This window comes from Harpia harpyja, chromosome 18 (genome assembly GCF_026419915.1).
Source record: "Harpia harpyja isolate bHarHar1 chromosome 18, bHarHar1 primary haplotype, whole genome shotgun sequence".
Classification (NCBI taxonomy): Eukaryota; Metazoa; Chordata; class Aves; order Accipitriformes; family Accipitridae; genus Harpia; species Harpia harpyja.
This window is the reverse complement of record NC_068957.1, coordinates 1,432,057-1,455,365: the sequence shown is the minus strand read 5'-3', so window position 1 is coordinate 1,455,365 and position 23,309 is coordinate 1,432,057. Positions and strand designations below refer to the sequence as shown.

Sequence of the window (23,309 nt, the reverse complement as noted above, 5' to 3'; positions counted from 1 at the left end):
CTGGGGAGCTTCTTCCACCTACAAGAGATGTGTTGAACCTCAGTGCTGGTGGCTCCTGCTAACATTGGTTCTGGTTCTCTGCACCCTGTAGAAAGTCTGAAGGGGTGGCTGAACAATGGGAAAGTGTAAAAAGCTCTGTTGTATGGAGGAAAACCTAAGAAAGAAGGAACTGACTGGGAACCTAACAGTACGGGTACAGGTGCTGGACACATTAAGGGGCAGAGCTCTGACACTGTGTAGCTGCACAGGTGAAACGGGGAACTTGAAGCTGAGGGAAGGGAAGCTTCTGGCTGTCCTGAGAGAGAGATCGCTCCCTCCTTGTATACTTATGTCCAGTAGTCTTTATCCTCTGGACTGTACACAGGAGCATTTCAGATTTTTAAAATATACCCCATATTAGCAGGGATCTTTTTGTTCTCAGTGTTACCACTCTGAATTTTTGGCTGCGCCTAGACTGAAGTAGGCAGAGTTTTATATGTGGCGTCACCTTTCGCTCTGTTGTGCTTAAGCAGCTGTAGAAGGCTTGGATTCACCAAATGAGTTTCTGTAGCATATACAGTTAATTCCAAGTCATTCTCCACCTCCATCAGTGAAGATAAAGCTAGAAATGTTTGCAAACCACTATCTCAGGCTGAAGCAATGTCTAGAGTGCTTGAGAAAAGGTAGAGGCTGGACTATTGTCATGGTCATTCAACTGAGGCCCATAAATATATCCTTGTATGTCATTGCAGGGACAGCCTGATTACAATGCACTCATTGTGCTTGGGGTCATTTGGGTCACATAGCTGCTCCTAATTGTGAGTCAGTTTCTCAGAGAAATTAGTGGATGCCTCATTATTTAAGCCACCTAAAACTGGAGAGAGAGTAATTGGCAGGGAAGGAAAGAGACAGACGCACAGCTTGACAGGTCTATGGGAGTTAAAGATGGGTGGAAAGTCCAGCTGGTGGACCTGTAGGAAGGCCTTTCTGGCCCATGAGCAGAGAAAGAACAACTGTTGTAGGGTACTTACGCTCACCCAAGCAAAGGGGTTAGCAGTACCTCACTGCAGGGAGCAACACATCTCTCTAAGTAACCCGTGAACTGCAGTCAGGCCCACTGCACCCAGAAGGTTGGCCCTTCCTATCCTGATATATTGAGTTAGCCCCATTGTGTGTTCCTCCTAACTCAATGTTAGTAGACTGTTCTAGGATGATACAATATAAATTCTGTCAGGTCCTATCTCACTGGCATTTTCCTTTTTCTAGTGACAAATCTCTGAAGGAAAAGTCTGAGCCATTCCCATGGGATGAACTGGCCCCCAGAGCAAGTGTGGTTTCCATGAATGGAAGGTAGAGTTAGTGTGAAATTTATTGACTTGAGCACTGTGCAAATCATAAACTGCTGCTCTTGAGCTGTCTGGAAACTCTGAATGGATATTTACTGATGGAAAAACACAGTTCAGTCTGTGCTTTGCAGAACTGCAGCAGTTTCTCTAAAATTTTATTTAAGAAGAGGGAAAAAAAGAAAACACTACCCTCTTCAATAAAATCGTTTGATATTTTGTTCCAGTTTTTTTCTTTAGTTTCTATTATACAAAAAAGTAATCACTTTTGTGGGTCATTTCTGCATTTTCTGGGTTTATTCCTAAATGTAAACCAATTCTGGAATGTAATTTTTTTTTTTTTTTACAGTGTAGAGAGGTTCACACTCAATGTATCTCCAGGCCTCCAACCTCCACCTACCTATTTGCTTTTGCAACAAGAGACCCCCTAAAAAAAAACCAAAACCCAACCCAAAACCCAGACACAAAAGGAAATTGCACATCCTGTAAACTGGCTGGCAACCCAAAAGGTTCAGTGACAAGGAAAAGTTGTGTCTTGACTCTAAGGTCTTGTGGAAAGTAGCTAAAGATCCCATAATCACAGGCAATACAGTGTAACTGAGCTGGTGGTTGTCTCCAAATGCCCAAATGAAATCTGCCATCACTGCTCAGCTTGCCCTTTGTGTGTATGAGAATCACCTGCCCCCAGCCCTCCAGGACCTGTCCTTGGCAGGATCCTGTCCATCCCATGGGCACCAGTGTTTCTGGCATGCAACCAAGCTGATAGCCAGTGGATCTCCTTAGCCTGGGCTCCACACTGCGCTGCTCTTCACCACTGTCAGTGGACCTTGCTGGAGGCACACCTCCCTCTCTAGAAAACACTGGTTTAATTTGATCTAGAAACCTCTGCATCTGAGGGTACTTCTCAGTGATCCACTGAAGGCAACTAAAACAACTCAGTTCCTGCCTGTTCTACAGCAGCATGTGGCAGTCTCTATGGCAGTCCATTTCACAGCTTTTCTAGGGAGTCTGCATGCTCACTGGAAAAAAATTTAGGGATTTACAAATCAAGAAAGGTTGCAAAATGCGGAGAGCAGTAGCTGTGCTTCTGTCCTGCCTGACAAAGTAGAAGTGAGGGAGGAAATGCATTGCCCCTGTGGTATGCAGGAGAGGAGAAGTTCAGTGATAGCTGTTCACTCATGGGCTGTTCAGTACCCACAGCCCAGAAACAAGAAAACAGAAACATACGATTTTGGATCAAGGCACCTGAAGTTCCTCATTTTGTCAGCTCCCCTGAGACAAGCAAGAGGATGTCAGGGCCGTTCCTTCCCTTCTGTGCATGCAGATGGAGGTGCCTGTGTGGCAGCTGTGGGCTGTAGGACATCCCACTGTTTTTGGAAGAGTCCTGGCTTGAATTTCTAGGTGACTCCATTCCACTGGCATCTGTCATATATTGATGATGTTCAGAGTTACTAAATGCTCCTTTGTAGTTCATACACACTGAATTTCATGCAAGTTTCTTGCCATTTTACCTGTAGAAATATACTGAGGAACATCTCTGGGAAGTTTTAGGGATTTCCTCCTCTCTCTTTTATTAAATGCATAAGAAAATAATTGTAGAACATTACCCAAACCAAAGATGCTTTCAAAAGTTGATGTCTCTCCTTTTCAGTTATCCTGAACACACAGAAGCCACCAATGGAATTCACCCACCAAAGTAAGTGTAAACCTATTAACAGTGTAAAATACACTTTTTCTCCTTGATTTTAGAGTGAGAGGGGTCTTTTCCTGACCTACTACTGCCCTAACAAATGTGTTCTGGGAGCAGCACTTGCATGCATTTGCAAAGTGGGCATGGACCTGATCCACCAGCTCAAAATGGACTGAGATCTTTCAGCTTCTTTCCTTGCACTAGTGTGACTTGGTTGGATTTATGTCTCTGCCCTTCAGGTCTGCTGCAGGAAATTTACTGAGCTAAGCAGGAAGGAGGAAGAGATGTTATGTTTGAGACAGAAAAATCTCATGTTTGATATTTTTGCTTCTTGTTCTGTTCTCCAACTTGCTAAGTTTCCTTCTGTGATCCACAAAACTCCCTCTCTTACCAAGTCCAACTCTGTTTGCAGGGACAGACCTGCAGATGCTACAGACAAGCTGCACCGTCAGTATGAGACCTCTTGCTACCTGGATGATGCAAAGTCTGAACCTGCAAGGTCAGGGCCTGGTGCTGGTACTTACAATGCTGCTCACAGGGGACGGGTCTGGGGGGAGGAAATAAGTAACTCTTCCAGAGTAGAGTTGGAAGCAGAATCCAAATTGGGCAACAAAACAAGGGGATCCAGAAAATCCTAGGTGGCTAAACAGCGGGAACAGCATTCTTTCTGCTCACTGTTACACATCAACTTCTTTCTACAGAAGCAGCCTGGGAGCAGAAACAGCAGCTTTGTCATTGCTTTTAGCATTGATCACAAAAGTGTCTCCATTCCACATGCTTTTTAGAGCGTGCTTGCTCCCCTGACAATGTCAGAGGCGCAGAGTCAGGAAAGAATTACTGCTGTTGACACCAAACACACTAATCTCCCCGAAGGTGCTTTCTTCGCTTACTCTAGTCTGTTATTTTGGGACTTGACTCCATGTATTGGCTTACCAAAGCACTTGAGGTGAAAAAATGATGTCTTCAAACGTCCCAGTTGAGGTGACGAGGATCACAAGGTTCCCAGTAGGATGGTGTAAAACCCAAGACCTAGAGCTGCTGCTAGTAATGTAGGAATGTCTTCCCCAAAGTTACTCATATTGTGCTTTGTCCCAGGTGCATGATCCTGTGACAGGCCAGAAAAGTCATGTATCCAGCCAAGACGTGTGAATTGAGGCCAAGTAACTGCATTAGTTCCACTAACAGCCTCTATTCTTCTTGATTGGAGATAATGGAAATGTTTTTTCTGAAGGAAAATCAGTTCTCTGAGAAAATTACTTTCTGTTTTCTGGTCTCATATAAAGTGCAGTGTTGTATTTCTAACACAGTACCCCTTGAAGCCTTTGGCAAGCTATCAAGCTGTAGATGCCTTCCTTTTTATGACAGGTCTAGCTTGCAGTCTGATGTCCCTTCTCCTCCTACTGAGAGAGCCCCTATGCACCTGGAGGACACAGAATATTCCTTTAAAGGGTAAGAATGGGGTAAATTTAATGGGCATATGAGTAATACTGACACTTAAGGGAAATTTGAATGGGCAGGCACAGAAAGAGGCTTCTTTTCACAGCTTTTGTCCCAAGGATGAAGGCAACTGTGCTGAGATTTAAAGCGCAGCTTGCAAAATAAACCAAGAGGTTTGCGTTGTATCCCTCCTCCATCTTCTTTGATATGAGCCAAGCACCCCAGCTTTTTTTTTCCTCTTGGTGCTTGTGTGCTTGGTGGGATTCAGTCACTACCTTCTCGTTTGCTGATAATCCAGTGAAATGCTACAGTGATGCTGGAGTGGCAGCAAGGGACCTGAAAGGCAGCTGAAATGCACTGAAATGCAACTGTAGTCTAAATATGGTCCCTAGAGAAAAATCCTGGTGTGGGACAGTGAATGGTAGAGTTTGACACAAGCCTTGCCTGGCGAGTAGTTAGTATTCACTAGTGCAATGATTCACATGCCAGTTGTTAAAGATGTAATGGGCCTTTCTTTGGTTATCAGATCTGTCCTGGGCTATGAGGAGAGAAGCAGCACCCAAGAGAGCAGATACACAAGTCCTGAGGTCCCAGCATACAGCAAGCCTTACTGGAATGAAGTGATGTAAGGTCCTAGGGTGCTAACCCCATGTTTGCTAATATGTTCTTTCTCATTGATGAAAGCCTTGGAAATACTGATTGCTCAGGAAATACTGAGCACAAGAACAGCAGCATAATAAGGGCCATTTGTCTAAGCAGGTCTAAACTGCTCCTCTCTTCAGCATCCATTGAAATAGTACATTTCCTGCCATGTTCACTGAAGACTAACCACACAGCAAATGCTTTTAAAATTTCCCAATTTCTTCCCAGCAGCCCCTAGCCTTGCTGCATGTGGCACAGTTCAGCTCTGACCTCCCTTCGGCTCCACCTGTCCTGTGCTTATGAGACTGGACAGAGATGTCTGCTGCCTCCTGTACCAGTCCTGGGGTGGGATATGAGTGCACCTCACCCACTTCTTCTCTCTTGCCTTCTGCAGGGAGAAGCCCAAGGCATGGAGCCAGATATGAGCTGGGGCAGTAGGACAATTGGGGTGCACTCCTGGGAGTCCATTTGCATGGACTGCTACAGCTTTTGAGTACTTTGGATTTTTCACCCTAGTGCAGAGATCGCAAAGGTCTCTAAAAACTCACAGGAAAAACAGCTAAATGACTATCATCATCATCATCATCATCATCATTTCTACAGCACTGTACACCCTAAAACCTTAGTGGAGACAGTCACAGTGCTCCCCCGGAGGGGTTCCTACCCCATGAGATAAGCAAACAGAAACCCAATGAGCTAAAAGGTGTTTTGCCAAAAGACTTGTAGTGAGGGAGGAGTCTCCCCCATCAGGAGACTGCTGAGGAAAGCGAGGTTTTGCTCTGCAGTAGTTGTTCAGACTCCCTCTATTGCCACAGGTGAGAAAAAAAGATCCTTCTAGAAATGCTGAATACTTTATCCCATCCCTTTTAGACATCTTCACTGAATGCCTATTTCAGATACCAACTGTACATGGCAGCAGGACTAGGAATAGGCCACATTTCTCCTCAGTCCAACATTGTTTGGACTTCCATGTCTTTACCATCCCTCCTTGCTGGCATGACTTATGTCAGGTCTCCTTGTATAATACACTTTTTCTGGAACAGAAAACAGCTCCAACACAGCCATTTCCCAAGTGATTCCCTCAGAGTCCACCTCTGAACTTTGCACGCTGGAATGACTCCTTCTCCTGTAGATCCAACTCTTCTCTGAGAGACAGCAGCGTTGTTGCTCTGAAGGTCCAGTGCAAAGTCAACATGCATCCTGAGAAAAGGGAGTTTGAGCTAGAAAGGCCAGGGGAGATGAAGCTGTTTTGAGTGCTATAATTAGATACACTGAATGAGGGAGTCTGGCTACAAAAAAAAAAATTCAGAATATTGGACAGGAAGGAACATTTCAAATTCAGCCTCAGGTATTATCAGACACTGTATCAGATGTGATGCCTGTCCTGGCATACACAACCTGATGTATGATATAGCCACAATAGATAATCTGATACCCTGCAGGTCTACTTTCATGCTAGAAAGCAACATAGCTAGAGAAAACATAGTTTGGACTGGTATTTTAAAGAGCTAATTTCAGTGTGTGAAAATGTTGCTGCTTGACCCATTCATTGAATTTCAAGCAGTTAAGCAGTGCTTTGTGCCATGCTGAAGTCAGTGCTTCATTATGCTGGTTACAGCTTAGCCCTTGGAATATCCTCCATCAAAGCCTTGTGACTTTCTTTCTTCTCAGTGTGCGTTGAACTGAGCTTTCAGGTGTTTGTGCCTAGCAGCCACAAGTGCGGTTTCTTTTCCTTTGCCAGGTCTTCCCAAGATTTCAAAGAGGGGAAGACCCCTAGAGAAAGGGGGCATGAGAGCATGCAGGCCTCAGATGACTATAAACCAGACCTGATCCAAGAAGGGTAAGTGGTCGGTAGGACTCACCCACAGTATCTATTCACTTCATAATTCTTCATGTCTTACTCTCTTCCCAATGTAACTGAGACCACAGAACAGCTCCTCTGCTTTGCACCCAGGAGTGAGGACTTTAAAACGGCACATTACAGCAGGCAATCCCACCCGTACCGATGGGAAAAGCCAGTTGGATGAGATAGATTCACACAGTGGGTGAAGTCCAAGAGACAGTTTCTGCACTGACAGCACGCGACATAGGTCCTTTGGCATCAGAATGGTTCCGTTGGTACTTCAGTGGCAGGCAGTAGCTTCTGCTGCCCAGAGACCTCAGCAAGTGCTATCCAAATATTTATGAATGCTGCAAAATCATGTGTGAGTGTGTCCTGAGGTGTTAGAAGCATCTGTCAGTCCAAGGAATTCTAACACAAGTGCTTTCTCCTGTGCCTAACGTTTTCCTTCTGTGACAATCTCAGATGAAAGGCCTTTAGCTGCAATCCTGCAAGCTAGAGTGGGATTTGTATGCATGATTCCCATCAGATCTGGTACTGGGGCAGTTTGGAATAGCTGTGGCCAAACAGTGTCTCCTGCTCCCTGCTTGATGGCTCCTGTCTGGGGAATGGCTATCTACCCACCCCAGCATGTTTTTTGTCCACTGCCTTAAGCACAGATCTTTATTTTAGGTTTTCAGACTCAAACAACCATATTGAGAGGGGACAAGAACATCCTGACCATGATGTCCACCCAGAACCTCCCAGGTTGACGGAACGTACTGAATTTGAACCCAGCATGCCTAGGTAAGGAATCAGATAATTATCCCCCTGCCTTTTCCTGTAGGATGAGGGTTAATTCCTTGCATGTCTCCCCCCACGTACATATGCTGATAAAATAATCTCCCAGGCTCCCCTTTTGTGCCTGATTCTAGTGCTGCTTCTACTGAGTGAACCTTTTACCATGGTTTTATATGAAAGCCTGGGAGAAAACATCCTCATTAGCTGGAGGCATCAAACACTGTCCGGCTGGACTGCCAGGAGCTGCTGCCTAGACCTTAAATTTGGAAGCAGAGACTGGCTCTAGAGACATATGCCAATAAGCAACCTAATCTGACATGGGGTAATACCTCCATGGTAACACTGGGTCTCATTTCCGAACTTACCCAGTCAGCATCAGGTCTCAGGCTGTACCCTGGTCACCCTGGCACAGGACCATTTTCCTTCCCACTGACCTGTGACTCCACTGGGTTTGCAGTGGCTGCCTTGGTACCTGCAGCCTGCCGTGTGCAAAGCAGTGCAGAGCTAAATGTCCAAATGGAAGGACTTTGTGGACTGATTTCTTTGCTTTTCTCCATACTTTTCCTCCTAAATCTGAAGAGTTGAGGCTCTTGGTTAAATTGGGCTTCCCTCACACGTGTTTCAGTGAGCAACCCATTTTGAAATCAACTTGTAAACCAGACTGCTCTTCTCCCCCAGGTCCATGCCATGCTCCAAGGACAACACTAGTGGGAGCATGGACATTAACAAGGAGATATCGCCGTGTGTGCAGAGTGAAGAAGTCAATTCAAGATGGTAAGACAAATAATGGGCTTGCTTTTTCTGATGAGAGAACGTGGGGAATTTACTGCAGGTGGTTCTGGAGAAGGGACTGAGGATGCTGTGTTTGGGGTTAGGAGTCACCAAGTTGGGCTTTTTTCATGAGTGCATGGAGATACATAGTGCATGTTGGGACAGCAGAGTGTGTGGTTAGTGAGGACTGTGGAGGAGGGAGCTCAGGAAGGGGTGCCGGGAAAAGCAGCAGGGAGAGAGCAATGGTGTCAGTGTCCTGTCCTCCTGGGTTCTTCTGACAAATGGAGCTATCCTGGATGTACCACAAATACTCCAAATTGTAGTTCTTCATTATGCAGGGAGGCAGAAGGAGCTGTTCCCAGTCCCTGGGGATGTGAGTGGAAGTTAGACTGCTGAAGAAAAAAGTTAGAGAGAAAACTTCCCCTTTCTCCCCAGTACCCCCCAGCAAAGTGACCAAGATGGATAAAACTCCATGTGTTGCCCACTCCATGCCTCTCCCAGTCCACGGACTTCCTTTGGATAAGCCCTCAAGCTTACCAAGTTACTGAGACAAATGCAGAGTCCTGATCTGAGAGTCTTAGTGCTTCCAGGTACAGCGACTTTGGATCAGACTTACCAAGGGAGCAGTCAGGAGTGCTTCTGCAGCATCACTCCACTGCAGAACTTGGGAGTTATCTCTCACTCTTTTCAGTAAATTGATTTTGAGTCTGAGCTCCTGGACAAACACATCTTCTTTAGGCACTTAGAACCAACCTGAATGGGAGTCTATAACTCAGTGAACATTAGTGTTTTGCCAGAAGAATTTAAGGTATCTACCTTTTGTTGCAAAGGAATCGAAATAAATTGATCTTGCTTTCACTTGGGTGACTGTACCGATGTTTTCTGGCTTACCCCCTTAGCGAACTTGCAGGGATCGAATTAATGCTGGTGAAGGGAAGCCCTCAACTAGTAGCAGGTAAAGTGTAAGGGTGCCTCCTATTTCATCAACCTTAATGTTTCTGGGTAGGAGCTTTGAAAGCATTTTGAGAATTAATTTCTTAGAATCTAATTAAATTCAGTTTTGATGCAGTAATCTAAGCCCATTTCAGATTTTCTACAGGGTATCAGTATTCCCAGAAGGGTTGGTGTGCACAAACATACAAAAACCAGATAGAAAAAGTGAACAAACTTTTTCCTAGATTAATGTAGACAGGTGTAAATCCAGGATGGCTCTGCAGTGCATTTATCTAGTGGATACGCTTCTGAGATGGTACCCAAATGAGGCCAGCTCATGCTCTTAGCAATCTGAAATGTAACATAGAGGTACTGGATAACCCGTAATGGTCATAACTAAATGACCAGCGTTAAAATGTTAAGTTTGGAAAGAATAAACAGGCAACTGATGCTCATCAGGAGATTTATTTTTCTTTCATTTCAGCCTTAATTTTGAAGAGATCTATATTTTCCCTCCAGTTTTGTTTTTTCGTTTTTTTTTTTTTTCACTTCTCTTTGGATTATCTGGCATATTCCCATGCAGGGATATTGTACTTTTCTTGAGGCAGGAGATTCACCAGGGCTAGCATCCACATCCTACAGTAATTCTATGTGCATTAGCACTTCTGCAGACTATAATGGTCTTCTGTCTTGGCAGGTCCAGCTCTCTACCAAGAGAAAGCAGCATCACTGCTCCAGAGACCCAATGTGCAAATGAATCTGACCCATGCCGGGAAAGGTATGGAGCCAGGGGACCAGGCATGTCTTTACTGCTGTCTTGCACATCTTGTATTCTCCCTGTTGCCCTGTGCAAAGGCATTACAAATGCTCATTTCTTGGCTAGTGAATTCTGAAACTGACATAATCATGATATTACTGCATTTACTCACCACAGTGGACAGGTTTAGACACAAGTGCTAAAGCTGCTAACAGGCTTTTTCCTCCCTGACCAGGATCACTTCAGCTTATGAAGAACAAACCCACCCCACCACAGATAGTCACCATGAGAGCCCAGGAGACTGGAGACACAATGAGCCTAACCCAGTGGCAGCCAGGTACAGTGGGACTATTCCTTTGTTTCTCTGATCAATGGCTCTCAAATCCTCATCCTTTGCCATTCCTGCTTCTTGATACAAACCTGGCTGAAGTCCTGAACCTACGTAAATTTGCCCAGTGTACACTAATCAAGTGATACTGACAAAAGGAATATTAGGTTTAGGATTCCACCCACATATGGTTGTTCGTATTTCATTTCAGTTATCAGATTAACTTAGATGACTGCTGAATCTTGCAGTATTGCATTGTGCTGGGAATTCAGCTCGTCTAGGTGAGGGGAAGTAGTACAGACCTCTGCCGTTTCCCCTGACTTTAAGAACGTATTAACAGCATGGTGTCCCAGGTTTTCCTTATTGCCAGTAGAAAGAGGCATGATCCAGCCTCAGCAAATTCTGAACCTTTTGTGAGCTGGTCATAGCAAATACAGTCACTGGCTTTATGGTCAAATTGGCTCTAATTCTTTAGCAGGTCTAACTTCAGCTCTAAAGAGAGTGCTCTCTGTGCATATGAGACCCAGCATCCCAAGCCACTGTACTGCCAGGTACAGGACCACCAGCCTTATAACACCAGCGTGTCAGCACCCAGTCACAGGATCCCATCCTATGTAGACAGCCAAGTATTCAGCACCAGAAGGTAAGGGTTTGGGGATGAGATGCAGAGACAGGAAAAGCTCCTAGCACAGAAATATTTGACAGAAACTCTGGTCCAGGTTGTACAATCACTGCGTCAAGAAGCAAGAACAGGATTTTGTTCCCAGAGGGAGCAACAGTATTGCCAGGTCTCGCAACACATGGAACAAGATCATTTTTGGCCTTGAAGGGCTGAGGAAGGGATTCAGGAGATCTGAGTTGATAATTGCTCTGTAACACTGGAGAACTCTTGGCAGGTTGTATTCAGACCACCTATACAGTGCCTGGAAACCTGACAGATGTGTAGAGACCACATCTGCTTCTCCTCTGTGACTGCAGAGATGATGATTCAGGAGCAGTCTATTTATTATATCTCATGACTCTCAATGACATAAGAGACAAGCTGTACACTTATATATCTACATTAATGTGATCCAAATGTAGCCTTCACCTCTTCTAGCATTTTTCAGAAAGTTGGCGTCACAAAGCCCTCATTTGCTTTTGCATGCATTTGCAGACTAGGACTAGAAAAAATGGAACAGACCTCTATTGTACTTCATAGCATATCAACCCCCCGGCACTGTGTGATGCTGACATGTCTCCCTGCAGCGCAAGAAATTTGCGCTTCATTCCTGCCCTTGGGTTTATATCATCGACCAAATGCATGTCTTGCCCAGAGCAGGGTTTTTCTCATCTTGTGGTGAGCTTAGCCTGTCCCTCTTTCTCTCTTTAATGCAGCATTGATTTGCAGTGTTTTTCAGCATTGTTTAACATTAAGTTATACAGTTGCCTGAAGCTTTCATCAGGATGAAAGTGCTGATATACAATATAAACATAAACTGTGCCCCAGGGCACTTGCAAGAGAAGAATGACCATAAGCTATAAGCTTATTTTCTCTATTGAAAGAGCCTGAGCTCTGCCCACAGGTTAAAGCCATTCCGATAATGAGTTCTGTCTTGGAAAAGTGAAAATGTGCAGGTCTGACAACCCAGATGGGCCAGCTGGTCAGCAGTTCATACATGCACATGGTGCAGTGGTGGTTTTGGTGAGTGCTAGGGAAGGAAACAATATTGAAGATATATCCATTTATGAACTGCTTCAGCTTTACTCTCAAGTGTTAGATTTTGAGTCTGCTTTCCTAGCCTCAGAGCTTTGTATGCATGCTGCAGCTGCAGAACCAGCACAGGTGAAATAGGCAGAGCAAAGGGAGAATGCATCATGATAGTGACTGCTGAGACAAAATATTAGCCAATGTGGGGACTCCAGTGACTCCTGGTACAATGTAATCAGGGCTTTGTGCTTCCTTCCCAGACCTACCCCAGATTATGAAGGGAGAGTTTTTGATGGGAGAAGCAGCCCTAGGAACAGCAGATATGACAGCGCTAGTGCCAGGGGGCACTGTGAATTTAATCCCACAGCCGGACGGTAAGAAGTCAAAAGGAATCCAGACTTGTTAACCCAAAGAACACCCCACTGCTGCATTTATTCAATATCTGATGTCCTGACCCACTTCTTACTAATTCCCTGGATCTAATCATGTGCAGTGAGGTGCTGTTTGCATGGATGGCTGTGGTGCGTGGGTGATTTTGATGCTAAGCAGGGAGACATTTAGCCAAGGTTCTCACCACTTGTGAGAATCCCTCACGTGCTCAAGTTCAGTGCTTGAGATTGTATCACTTCCTTTCATAGCCACGACTCCCTTCCCAGAGATACCACCATGTCCATTTCCCAGAGAAGCCACAGGGTGCCGTTCTACATGGACAGCTTAAACTGTAACAGCACCAGGTAAATGGGTAGTCTTGATGGTTGTGAGGGAAACCTCCATGAAACTGTTGTGAAAGAGAAGCTAGGAAGCAAAGCCAAGAGCTGAAAGAGAGATGAATGCTTGCTGGGGAGTGGATGTGTGATCTAGAGGCACAGAACTACTCAGCTACCCAGCACAGGGTCTGTGATACATCCATCTCTGGTCTCTGGAGCTTTTTTACCATTTGGGGTGCCAAAACAGAGCGAGAGGAGAATGAAGGGCTGGTTCCTGGCTACCCTCCCTTGACCAGAAATCGGCCTTTGCAGAGGCTACAGAAAAAAAGAGATGTTGAGAGAGAGGATCGCACTCTCCAGAATATCAATAATTAAATGACTGAACTGGTCCCAGAACAAGGCTGTTGGAAGGGATAGGAGGTATCCAATATGGAATACCATTACCCTGGGCTTTCTGCAGTCCTTCATGGCAGCGTCAGTCCATCCACATGCAGTCTGACACTGTATGGAGGCACCAGCATAGGTCTGAGTGTTGGATCTGTAAAGGGGAGTATGTTGTGGGTGCGAACAGGAGGCACAAGATCCTTGGATAGCCTAGGACTGGCTCCAGGCAAGATCAGCTTCATCCCTGCAAGGCAAACTTAACAGGTCTCATTGCTGAGTGGATAAGCAGAGCTGTTTTCCGAAGACATTTTAGTAGCCATAGTTTTGCTGCCTTCTCCCTTCTGCAGCTTTTGAAATTATTAAGTTGGGGATAGTTATGCTGGACTTTGGCCAATATGTCCCCGTGTCCTCCTCTCCTGCAATATGTTGTGTGCCATTTCTCTCCATAGCTGCTCCCATTCAGGCTACATGATTCACTTAACGTCTGTACTTATTTGAAGATCTTGTTTAGTCTTTTCTCCCATGGCCCTATAAATGATACTTTTTCCAAATCACTTCTCCAGAGAAGTAGTACTGTTATGTGGCAGATGTAAAAAGAGAAAGGAGCCTTTTTGGTCTGTGATAAAGATGAATTAATCTGTATGGTTAAGGGCCTTAATATTGCACCCTCCTAACAGCAGTGGTAGGTCTTTTCTTGGCTGCCAGCTTGGATCATGTCATGGCTCATGTTTCCAGTGCCCATAGACTTTTCTCTCTCTCGCCAGGCTTCTGTCAAGTTCGAGTGAGAGGATCTGCAGTCCGATTGCCACCTTATCGCACAACAGCCTAGCAGCCTCTGGGTACCAGCCCGATTCCAGCACTGCCGGGTAAAGGGCAATGGGTGGTCATGATCCTTCCACGGCAATACAGGTTTTGCATGCAGCCATCCTGTTTGGTGACAAGCCAGGCTTTGCTGCTTGGCATCTGGGCCACAGGACATTTCTCAGCCACTTCTGGCTAAGAGAACAGACATTGCCATCATGGCCAGAGCCACCCAAAAGGGAGAGATGGGCTGGGTCCTTTTCTCCAGCTGCCCTTTTTTTGAGACCAGGATGTAGCTCACTGTATGAGTTGTGTCTTTTCTCTTTAGCATGGCAAAATCATGAATCCTCCATAACACATTATAGTTGGAAGGACATGGTGGAGCTCCTCGTGCCAGACACACTCATCACAGGTGTGGGGCTCTTGGAAGACTCTTTGCCTTGTTGTGAATCATGACCAAGTGAGCAGTCTACAGCAAGTGTATCAGATTTCAGTGGGGCTGTCACAGGACCCTGATCTGTCATGTATTACAGAAGATAGTGTTCTGTCACGGTGCAGCTAACTCAGAGCTGTATTCTGGGATTTGTGGTTTCCACATGCTCCACCTCAGAGGTGAAAACTGCTGCACAGTTTTACACAGTTTAGAGAGGGGTTTCAAAGTGGCGAGGGGTCAGCATAGGCTTCGATGGGGAATATTTGGGTCCTCCTGGCCTTGCTACAGCCTGCTTATCACAACACCTGTCTAAGTAGGAGACTCTCATCTGAAACACTTGACATGGGAAGTGTCTATACTAGGTTAAAAAAAAAGCTTTTCTTTTCTTTCCTTAGCTGTGACATGGCTTAGTTTGCTCATATAAGAAGAGAGGATTAATCATAGCTTATAGGTAGCAACGAAAATGCACCATGGAGAAAGAGCCTGATTAGTTCATTTCATGGCTCTGGGAAGACAGCCGGTGGGCACAGTGTCTCCCCTCGATCTGTGACAGAGCTGTAGACAGACAGATAGACAGATGGGGGCATGTAATTTTGAAATCAGAATTTTAAAGAGGGAGGACTGTACAAGAAAGGTCAGCTCTGTAAGCAAAACCATCCCAAAGCAAACCAGTAGCAATTTATAATGGATGAAAATGCTGGAGATATTCCAGTGACAAAACAGTCACTGTAAGTAGTGCTGTGCCAGTAGGGTTTTAATGCTAATGGGCAGAACCACAAGCTCTCTAAATACTTATTGTGTGCATAATCCTGACATGATGTGAAAAAGACTTATCCTTGCAAAACAGGGGATAACTGGATGAAAGAGTTATATTATCCATCCCATTCTTTTTAATTAACTTGATTTGTTTTGGTGGGTTAATTAGAGGGGTGTATTAGGTGTTATTTAGCAAGAATGCTTGATATTCAGTATTTATACAAGAACAACAGCATCTCACTCTCCGCCTTTTCATGCACGTGTTACGTGTCCAAGTGCACACATGTGGTCCCTTGCACTGTCTCTCATTAGCTCCACTCTTTTCTAATGCAAATGCTTCTCATTCTGTTGTTCCTAGAAAAGGGGTCCTCTTTGTGAAGGAGTACGTGAACAGCAGCGAGTTATCAGCCTCCCCACGCTATGGCAGGTATGAGGAGTGTCCAGAGATAGTCATGTGTCTACATACATGTGCAAAGCAACAGCATATGGCTTTGCCAGCTAACACACACCAAGCAAGTTCCCGAGCTGGAACAGTTAGCACTGTGTCAGCATGCCACTGTGCCGGAGCTAATTAGCCCTGGAGGGATTATTACATTGGGTGGGCAGAGAGTTTTGCTAAGACAGCAGTGCTGCTTTGGGGACCCAGACGGATATCTCTGCAATCCACTGGGCTGTCTAGTCCATTTGTGGTGACAGGAGGACCTCTGTCCCACAGCTTCTAGTGGAGGGGTAAACTCCCCCTCTAAGTGAGTTGGCCTCTAAGGTAGATGACGGGATGAAAACACCACACTGCAGTTTTTTTAGGCTGCATATTTGGCACTGTCAGGCTTCACTGTGCGTTTGCACACATAAACAAATGATTGGAACTGGTGAGAAAAATGTGGAGGTTGTGGGTTCTCACTCAGAAAAAGTTATTTATAAGTTAGAAGAAGTTAAAAGATGCCATTTTCAAGCTTAAATCTTCAGTCTTTTGTATTCTGCCCAAAGGTAACTGAGCAAAACTACTCCAGATTGACACCAATGTGACTGAGAGCAGAATTTGGCCCTATGTACATTGTGCTTACATTGATGTGGCAGCCTGTTAACACTCAGTTTGATGCCTCCCTGCTGGCATTTACGCTCCCTCAGTGCTGTGTTGGCATTACTGTGGTAGCTGATTACAGACTCCATAAATCTCTAGCCTTTCATATAGGTCGGCAAAGCAGATGTCAGCAACCAAAGATAAGCGTATTGCTGCAGTGTCCAAAAAACACAGGCAAACAGAAGCCAGAGAGGGAACACTCAGCTAGGCGAGACTAAGGACGTGTTCTGTGACTTTTCCTGCATAATAGTTCAGGATTTGTGAGTTTAGTAAGCAGTGAAAATAGCTGCTATTTATAGGGTCCATATGTAACCGTCAGGACCCCAGTGAGGCCAGAGAAGTTTTACTGATGAGTGTATTGGAGGCAGGATTTCACAGGTTGCCTGTCCAGCAGCCAGCACGGGATTTTGCCAATCTCATCTAGCAGCCAGTGGAAAATATGTTGGTCCCCGTAGTCTGGGTCACAACCTGTGCATGTCCCAACTCCAGACGTGCTGGACAGCATGCTGTGCGTCCATGGAGAGCACAGCCAAGGCAGCCATGGCTCTCACTGACAGGGGAGCCCTTGCTCCCCCTCCTCCTCTCCTGCTCCCCCTCTTTTTATCCCTGCTCCCAGCCCACCCGGTCTTGCCTTTTCTGTCATTTTAATGAGACAACCTGGCTCACAGAGGGGTTCGATGGCTAGCAAGGAGTAAGGAGGTGGGAGCACATGGTTGGGAACATACTGGAGGAGGGAGAGAGCAAGAGGGAGCAGTATCTTTCCCTTTGTTTTGGCAAGGTTGTTAGGTCTTCTCAGGCCCCTCCTGAGCTGCATTTGCCAGACCCTCACATGGGACTAACAGCATCAGCTTTGTGACACCCCCTGCTCCTCCTGGCACAGAAGCTGACAGGGTGGGAGAGCCTGCAGGGCAGGGCTGCTGTGCGCCTGCGCCACCTCCCTTGGCCTCAGGCTTGAAAGGGCCCCATTTCAGGGTGCGTGCCCCGATTTCCCAGCCACGCTGCCCACATCCTGCCTCTCCCCATGGGGACAGCAGCAGCCAGACACATTTTTCAGTGCTCTGAAGTTAGGTGCTGGGGCTGCCAGCTCTTTGCTGTCTCTGCTTGCCCTCGGAGGTGCCTACTCCTTGCAAACCTTATCTGTGAGGCTGAGCCCAGAGTTGGCTCTGGATCTCTCTGACCTGAGGCACAGTGATTGTGGTGTGGGGCAGGGAGCAGGATACTGCCACCCCTATGGAGAACCTGCAGCATGAATACAGCAAAGATGGAGATACGGCTGCTGACAGCCCCACTCTGTCAGCGTGGCCCTGTTTATTAGGGAAGTGCCTTTTCAGAGCTGGTTAGGAAGGACCAACATTCTCCAAGGAACAGGCAGCTGGGACATTGCAGTTATGACTTTAGGTTAATGATTGATGATTCCATCTGAGATGCTTTTCCCATGTATCACTGTCAACTGCTGATATTTCCTTCTGTCTCCAGTGGCAGCCTTGTGGATTTGACTGATTTGGAGAGAGCAACGTACAGCCACCACAGCTACCTGTCCAGCACTCCCCTGCAGAGGTAAAGACAGTTTGGGGCTGCCTTGGGGGTTTCAGCAAACTGTTAAACAGAAATTACTTTAAGGTTTTGCTTTTTTAGAATATTGGTATGTGTTTGGTGAAATAACAGCATGAAGTGTAAATGATCTTTGGAAAATACAGTGACATTGACTTTAAGATCTGTACTGCCCTGCTGTTGTGGTCTCTACATCCCTGGGATAACACATGTCCCTCTGTACTGTCACTTGACAGAGTCACACGTGTAGAAGCAGGTAGGTCATGGAGAGCGGTGCTGGTGTTAGGTCAGAAACCTCTGGTACCAGCGCTGGGACTGGAATCAGCTTGTGTTACAGAGGAATTCACTCTTTTATTCCTTCACAGGTCCAGTGAACCTGTTTGCAGTTACTGCAGCCGTGAGATCCAAGACTGCCCTAAGATCATAATAGAGCATCTTAACATCTGCTGCCACGAATACTGTTTCAGGGTAAAAAAAAACAGCTCAGCTACTGACTGCTGTCTGTGTGCAGCTGTGAAATGGAGTGGTGGGAGGAGGAATCTTGGTGCAAATTCTATCCTCAGACTTTCAGAGTAATGTATATAGTGTGTGCCAAATGCTTGCATCCGCATTGGCACACAAAAAAAACCCAATTCATGCAGTCACAGGTGTTGGTTGTGTCCCTGAAAGTTTTTCAGCTCCTCAAATAAATGCATATTAGAACCAGGAGAATTCTTTATTGTCATCTGATAGAATAGCAGCACCCTCTTTCCTCATGTCCCTGTCCTTGTGGCAGGCTTGCTGCTTTGTGGCCCTTGTGCCCCAGTGCAGGTCTTGCTGAATCTCTCAAACTTTGCAGAGTTTACAAATCAAGTCTGTGGAAATGATGAGTGTGGGAGGAGGAAGCCTGCAGTGTCATTTTTCTGTTGTAGAAAAGTTTAGCTTCAAAGGTCACTGCTTTGGCATCCTCGCACCTTTATAAAATGATACAGAGACTGTTTCTCTGCCCCCTCCATGCTGTCATTACTGTATGATGCTTTGGTTACTGTCCAACCACCTTGTTTTCCCTTTGGCAGTGTGGAATTTGCCACAAAGCAATGGGAGATCTTCTGGATAAAATATTCATCCACCGGGACATTGTCCACTGTGACAAGTGCTATGAGAAACTCTTCTAGGTGAGTGCCCCTTTACAGTGTCAGCATAAATGGCTGGATGAGAGAGCTCATGGAGTTTACTGAATGAAGAGCATTTAACCCTCACATTTACTGAGTGACCCATACAGGGATTTTCCTGTGGCTTTTTAGTGGGAAGCAGTGACCCCTGTTGCAGAATTAGCTAGAAACATGCCAGAGCTGGTCCCAGGGGTCTCGGTTAGAGCCAGAATCTCTGGCCATAATGTGATAAACAGGCTGTGTTAGCTTCACGTGGGAGAGACAAGCAGAGGGCTGGCTTGAGTGATGAGAGAAATGTCCCTTCGAGGCTGAGAGTCCTCTCTGAAGGTAATTAAAGAGTTCCTCCTTGTGTCCTGGGCTAACCTGCCACAGGGGGTTGGGTGCTGTTTGCAGCCGTAACATTCCTCCAGCAAGGAGGCAGCATGTCAGTGGCCCATGCAGTTACTGCTTTATGTAAAGCTCCTTTGAGATGAAAACCACTGGGAACTCTTTAGAGTTGTATGCTCTGTCAACAAATCAGCAAGGAAGTAGGTTGGATATGGTTTTGTTTTGTCTGATTATCTGGATGGGGCAGGAGTCACCACAGTGGCAACCAGAAACCCTGCCACCGCACCGAGATTATAAAAAGAGGCCTCCTTTCCTCCCTCTGCCTCGTGATAGAGGGAAGGAGGGAAAGGGGCACCTGCCTCACCGCGTACGCGGCTGCTTTGTTTGCCTCTTAATGCAATGTGACTGGCTAGCCTTTTCCGTTCCATTCCTGCACGTTCATCTGCTCCACTGACCTCTGTAATGCAGTGTTTTGTGTGGTACCCAGCTCCTGTGTTCACCTTCTCTTTATTTGCTTGCAGGGTTTTGCAAAGCTGGAGAAGGCAGCCAGTGGAAAGTCCTCAGCAGCACGTATCAGAATATATCTAGCAGTTCCTGACTGGCTAAGATAGCAGAATTCCTGCTCTCCGCTTTCCTCAAGTTATTTTCCCTCTCACTGCCTCATCACAATGAATGAGTTTAACATCCGCTAGTTCATGCTGTCAGCTGCATACAAGACAAGTGCCAATGTTAACAAGATAAGGCAGTGTCATCTACAAAGATAAGTGGGCTGATTTTCCAAAGGTGCTGAGCCCCTCCACCTGTCTTTAACTTCATTAAGATTCCAGAGTACTCCCTGTGTTGGAAGTCAGGCAGAGCTCCTTAGGCCTATCTAAGCTAATTGCGAGAAACCTTTTCTGATTTTTTTTTTCTTTCATTTCTGCAATCAGGCTGCAGCTTAGTGCGTGTGAGCTGGCACAAAGCAAGCAGATACGAGAAGTGTTAAACACTAAATTTGGATTCTTGGGAGGGTTTGAATTTAGTTCTTAGCAAAAGCCTATTTCTGCTTCTCTCACCCCCAAATTCTGCCTAGAAATAGCTTCTGCCTGATTTCCATTTGCTTTTCATGGGCTTTCAGGAGCACTTGCAGACTCACTTTACTCTAATTGTTTGTCAGCTTTAATTTCCCTTTCCTGCCTACTCCCTAGTGGATTGCTGCAGCAGCATCTGTGTCTGCTGTCTGTTTGGGAAGATAACGCTCTCTTTCACCTGGTAGTTTAACTTGGCCTCTGATGGTAGGTGTCTCGTGGCCGTACAAAATGTGCCAGAGAATAGGTATCTCAATTGCCTCTCCTGACAAGGAGCACTGCTTGACTGAAATCTGAATTTCCCCCCACCTCGCCAAGGCTTGCTGTAATGCCGCTTTTATTGCTGTAAATTATTTACATCACAAATGCTCACTCACAAAATTGAACTTCTAGCAGATGCTGTACTTACTACAAGTCAGAATCGCATAATTTTAGCCCTTAATTCAGATGCTGAGAGGTTGAGAAAGCTGAATACCAAAACCTGAAAGTCAGCCTCTACGCCTTAAAAGTACAGCTCTGAGTGTGTCCAAAGAGTTACTGTTTTCTCTTTGAAAGCATTAGGAATGTCTGCAAAGCACCCAAGTCAGTTCTGTAGTAGCTCGTACTTGGAAATAGGTGATGGCAAAAGCTCTAATGCAGACTATTGTTAGCTAGATAATTCCTTATACGCTTAGTGATGGAAGCTGGCATGAATGCAAAAGCTTAGCAAGTTAGTGTTTTACAGCACAAGTGCTACTTAGCTTTTTTTAGGCCACTGTACCAGTTATTTAACTGAACTATAGGCATGACCTCAGAAGCAGCTCCATGAGGGGAACTCCGGTTGAAAGCAGTAACAGCTCTGCTACTGGCAAGCTTCAGGTTGAGACCTTAAAGCCACATCTGCAACACGGGAGTGGGCAGCTCCATTTTGAGCGTGCGTGGTACAACCAAGGGACCACTGAGCCCTTGAAAACCCAGTAGTCACAAAGGTGTAATTTTCAAAAATGACCACTGATTTTGGCTGCCTACATTTCGAAGTTATCAAGATGTTAAAGAGACGTTACTTTCTGCACAGAAGAGGGTCACAAAGCATCTCATTGCTCATTTCTGAAAGCCATGGCCAGCGGTTCCTTACTGGTACCTGTACCAGTGGTGGGGAATGACTGGTACAGCAGCCGTTACACATCTCATTATGCCATGGTCAAAGAGGGATTGTTTAAAATACTGAAACAGATGGGCCTGTAACTTCAGATGCACTTTGAGAAGGTGATCTGCAGAAATAACGTATTCACCACTTCCAGAGTTCCTGACGGGTACGTGGCCTTACGGGGAACAGGATTTGTCCATCGTATGTTCTGCACCATGTCTCCTCAGCATTGCCTTTCCCTGTAGCATTTGTTTCACCTCAGTATACACCTCTAATAAACAGTCTTAGCTCACGTGCAGCTTCCTCACCTGCGTCAGCATATAACACGCTCCTGTTGTCTGCCCTTTGATCTGATGGTCTCTGTCAGTTTTTTGCTTCTCAGTGGCCTACGGTCATGACCCGTCAGTAAAGTCACTGAATGCTTTGTTGGAGGATGTGGCAATGAGAGAGAGAAGAAACGGTACCAACGAGAAAGGGTATTCTCAAAGGAGCGGGTGGGTTCAGCAAACTGGCTCGGCAAATATGCGCTCTGATATTCTCCATGCAATTTAAGTCTGGTTGCTCTAAAAAACTGCTGTTAACTGGGGAAAAGGGAGCCTTGATCCACAGCGCACCATCCTAAGTGTGCTAGTGGGCCCTAATCTGAAAAATCACCCCTGTGTCCAGACAGGGGGCTGGAGTTCTGTTCTGGGAGGTCGTGCCTGTCCCTTCTTCACACGTTTCCTAGGATCAGGCATAGGAGAACTGCCATCTTGCTCACACCTGTGTGTAGCATCGTCACAAAGGGTTCGGTGGCATTTTCCCCCCCAAAAAGACCTGTATTGCCCAAAAGGAACCTGCAGCTATTCTAAAACTAATATGCTTTAATTTGTTTTGGCCTGAACTTTGAAGAATTGCTGACCTACCCCTCCCTCCTCCACCCTCCTGAACAAAAAAGAAATGAATTATTTAAAGATGTAAGTCTTCCCGTTTCCCGGTATTCCCATGTATTTGTGGAGAAAGGGTCACCTGCACACAGATTTCTCCTACGTGACGGATGAGGTCACGTATTTTCCACAGAAACGAAAGAGATCTTAGTTCACCGGGGATCTGGCCGCTCGTGAGGACAAACCTCGACCTGATTATTTCATGTGAAATCACATAAACGTATATAAAGGCTAGAAGACGCGATGCTAGCGATGGAGCGGAGGTGGAGGGAGGCAACCCCGTCCCTGTGCCGCAGCCCCTGCGTGGTTGTGCAGAGCACTCTGCCTTCAGCCGTGCCATGTTCTGCACAGACTAAACCTTCCCAGAACAACTTTCATGAGTGTCCGTGCTAGACTGGGGTATTCAGGCCAACTCGGGAGAAAAAACAAGATTCTGCTTGTAGCACGCGTCCTTCATGACTGCAAGAAAACACCTAACGCTTATCCTAAGATGCCAGAGGGTGTATTTGGGTCCAACATACACAATTTGGAGGAGGATGTGAGAAGGACGATGTCTTTATTGCCGCCTGCTGAAACCATGGCCTGAAGAGACGTTCCGCTTACCACACCTTTGGGAGATCCCGGCCGATCTTCGCTCCGCTATTTCTTTTCTGGACCGTGTGGGCAAGCAGAGACCCCTCTTCCCCCCCCCTCACTCCCCCACCCCTGCCAGCCAGGGCTCTTCCCCAGAGGGTCGAGCCTTACTAAGTCCTAGCCCAAGACCACAGCCCCACCGGCAGCCTCTCGTCCCGGTGCCCACACACCGTTGC

The 23,309-nt window shown here is 46.1% G+C and overlaps 1 protein-coding gene across 6 annotated transcripts in view; it reads left to right on the top strand.

The window, feature by feature from the left end:
* ZNF185 (zinc finger protein 185 with LIM domain) overlaps positions 1-22,015 on the top strand; it is a 51,541-nt gene extending 29,526 nt beyond the window's left edge. The window contains exons 15-33 of one of the 6 annotated variants that reach the window (XM_052813954.1): positions 1,246-1,329; positions 2,974-3,018; positions 3,425-3,511; positions 4,378-4,461; positions 4,976-5,074; positions 6,833-6,931; positions 7,604-7,717; positions 8,390-8,485; positions 10,113-10,193; positions 10,408-10,509; positions 10,979-11,143; positions 12,451-12,564; positions 12,829-12,924; positions 14,046-14,147; positions 15,630-15,698; positions 17,829-17,909; positions 18,269-18,371; positions 18,959-19,057; positions 19,903-22,015. In XM_052813954.1, the coding sequence (XP_052669914.1) occupies positions 1,246-1,329; positions 2,974-3,018; positions 3,425-3,511; positions 4,378-4,461; positions 4,976-5,074; positions 6,833-6,931; positions 7,604-7,717; positions 8,390-8,485; positions 10,113-10,193; positions 10,408-10,509; positions 10,979-11,143; positions 12,451-12,564; positions 12,829-12,924; positions 14,046-14,147; positions 15,630-15,698; positions 17,829-17,909; positions 18,269-18,371; positions 18,959-19,057 (1,720 nt within the window). In that variant the 3' untranslated portion in view covers positions 19,903-22,015. Of the gene's footprint in view, positions 1-1,245; positions 1,330-2,973; positions 3,019-3,424; positions 3,512-4,377; positions 4,462-4,975; positions 5,075-6,832; positions 6,932-7,603; positions 7,718-8,389; positions 8,486-10,112; positions 10,194-10,407; positions 10,510-10,975; positions 11,144-12,450; positions 12,565-12,828; positions 12,925-14,045; positions 14,148-15,629; positions 15,699-17,828; positions 17,910-18,268; positions 18,372-18,958; positions 19,058-19,902 lie in introns of all 6 variants that reach the window. The other 5 variants (XM_052813953.1, XM_052813956.1, XM_052813958.1 and 2 more) reach the window with 5 other exon arrangements.
* Positions 22,016-23,309: the final 1,294 nt, after the last annotated feature.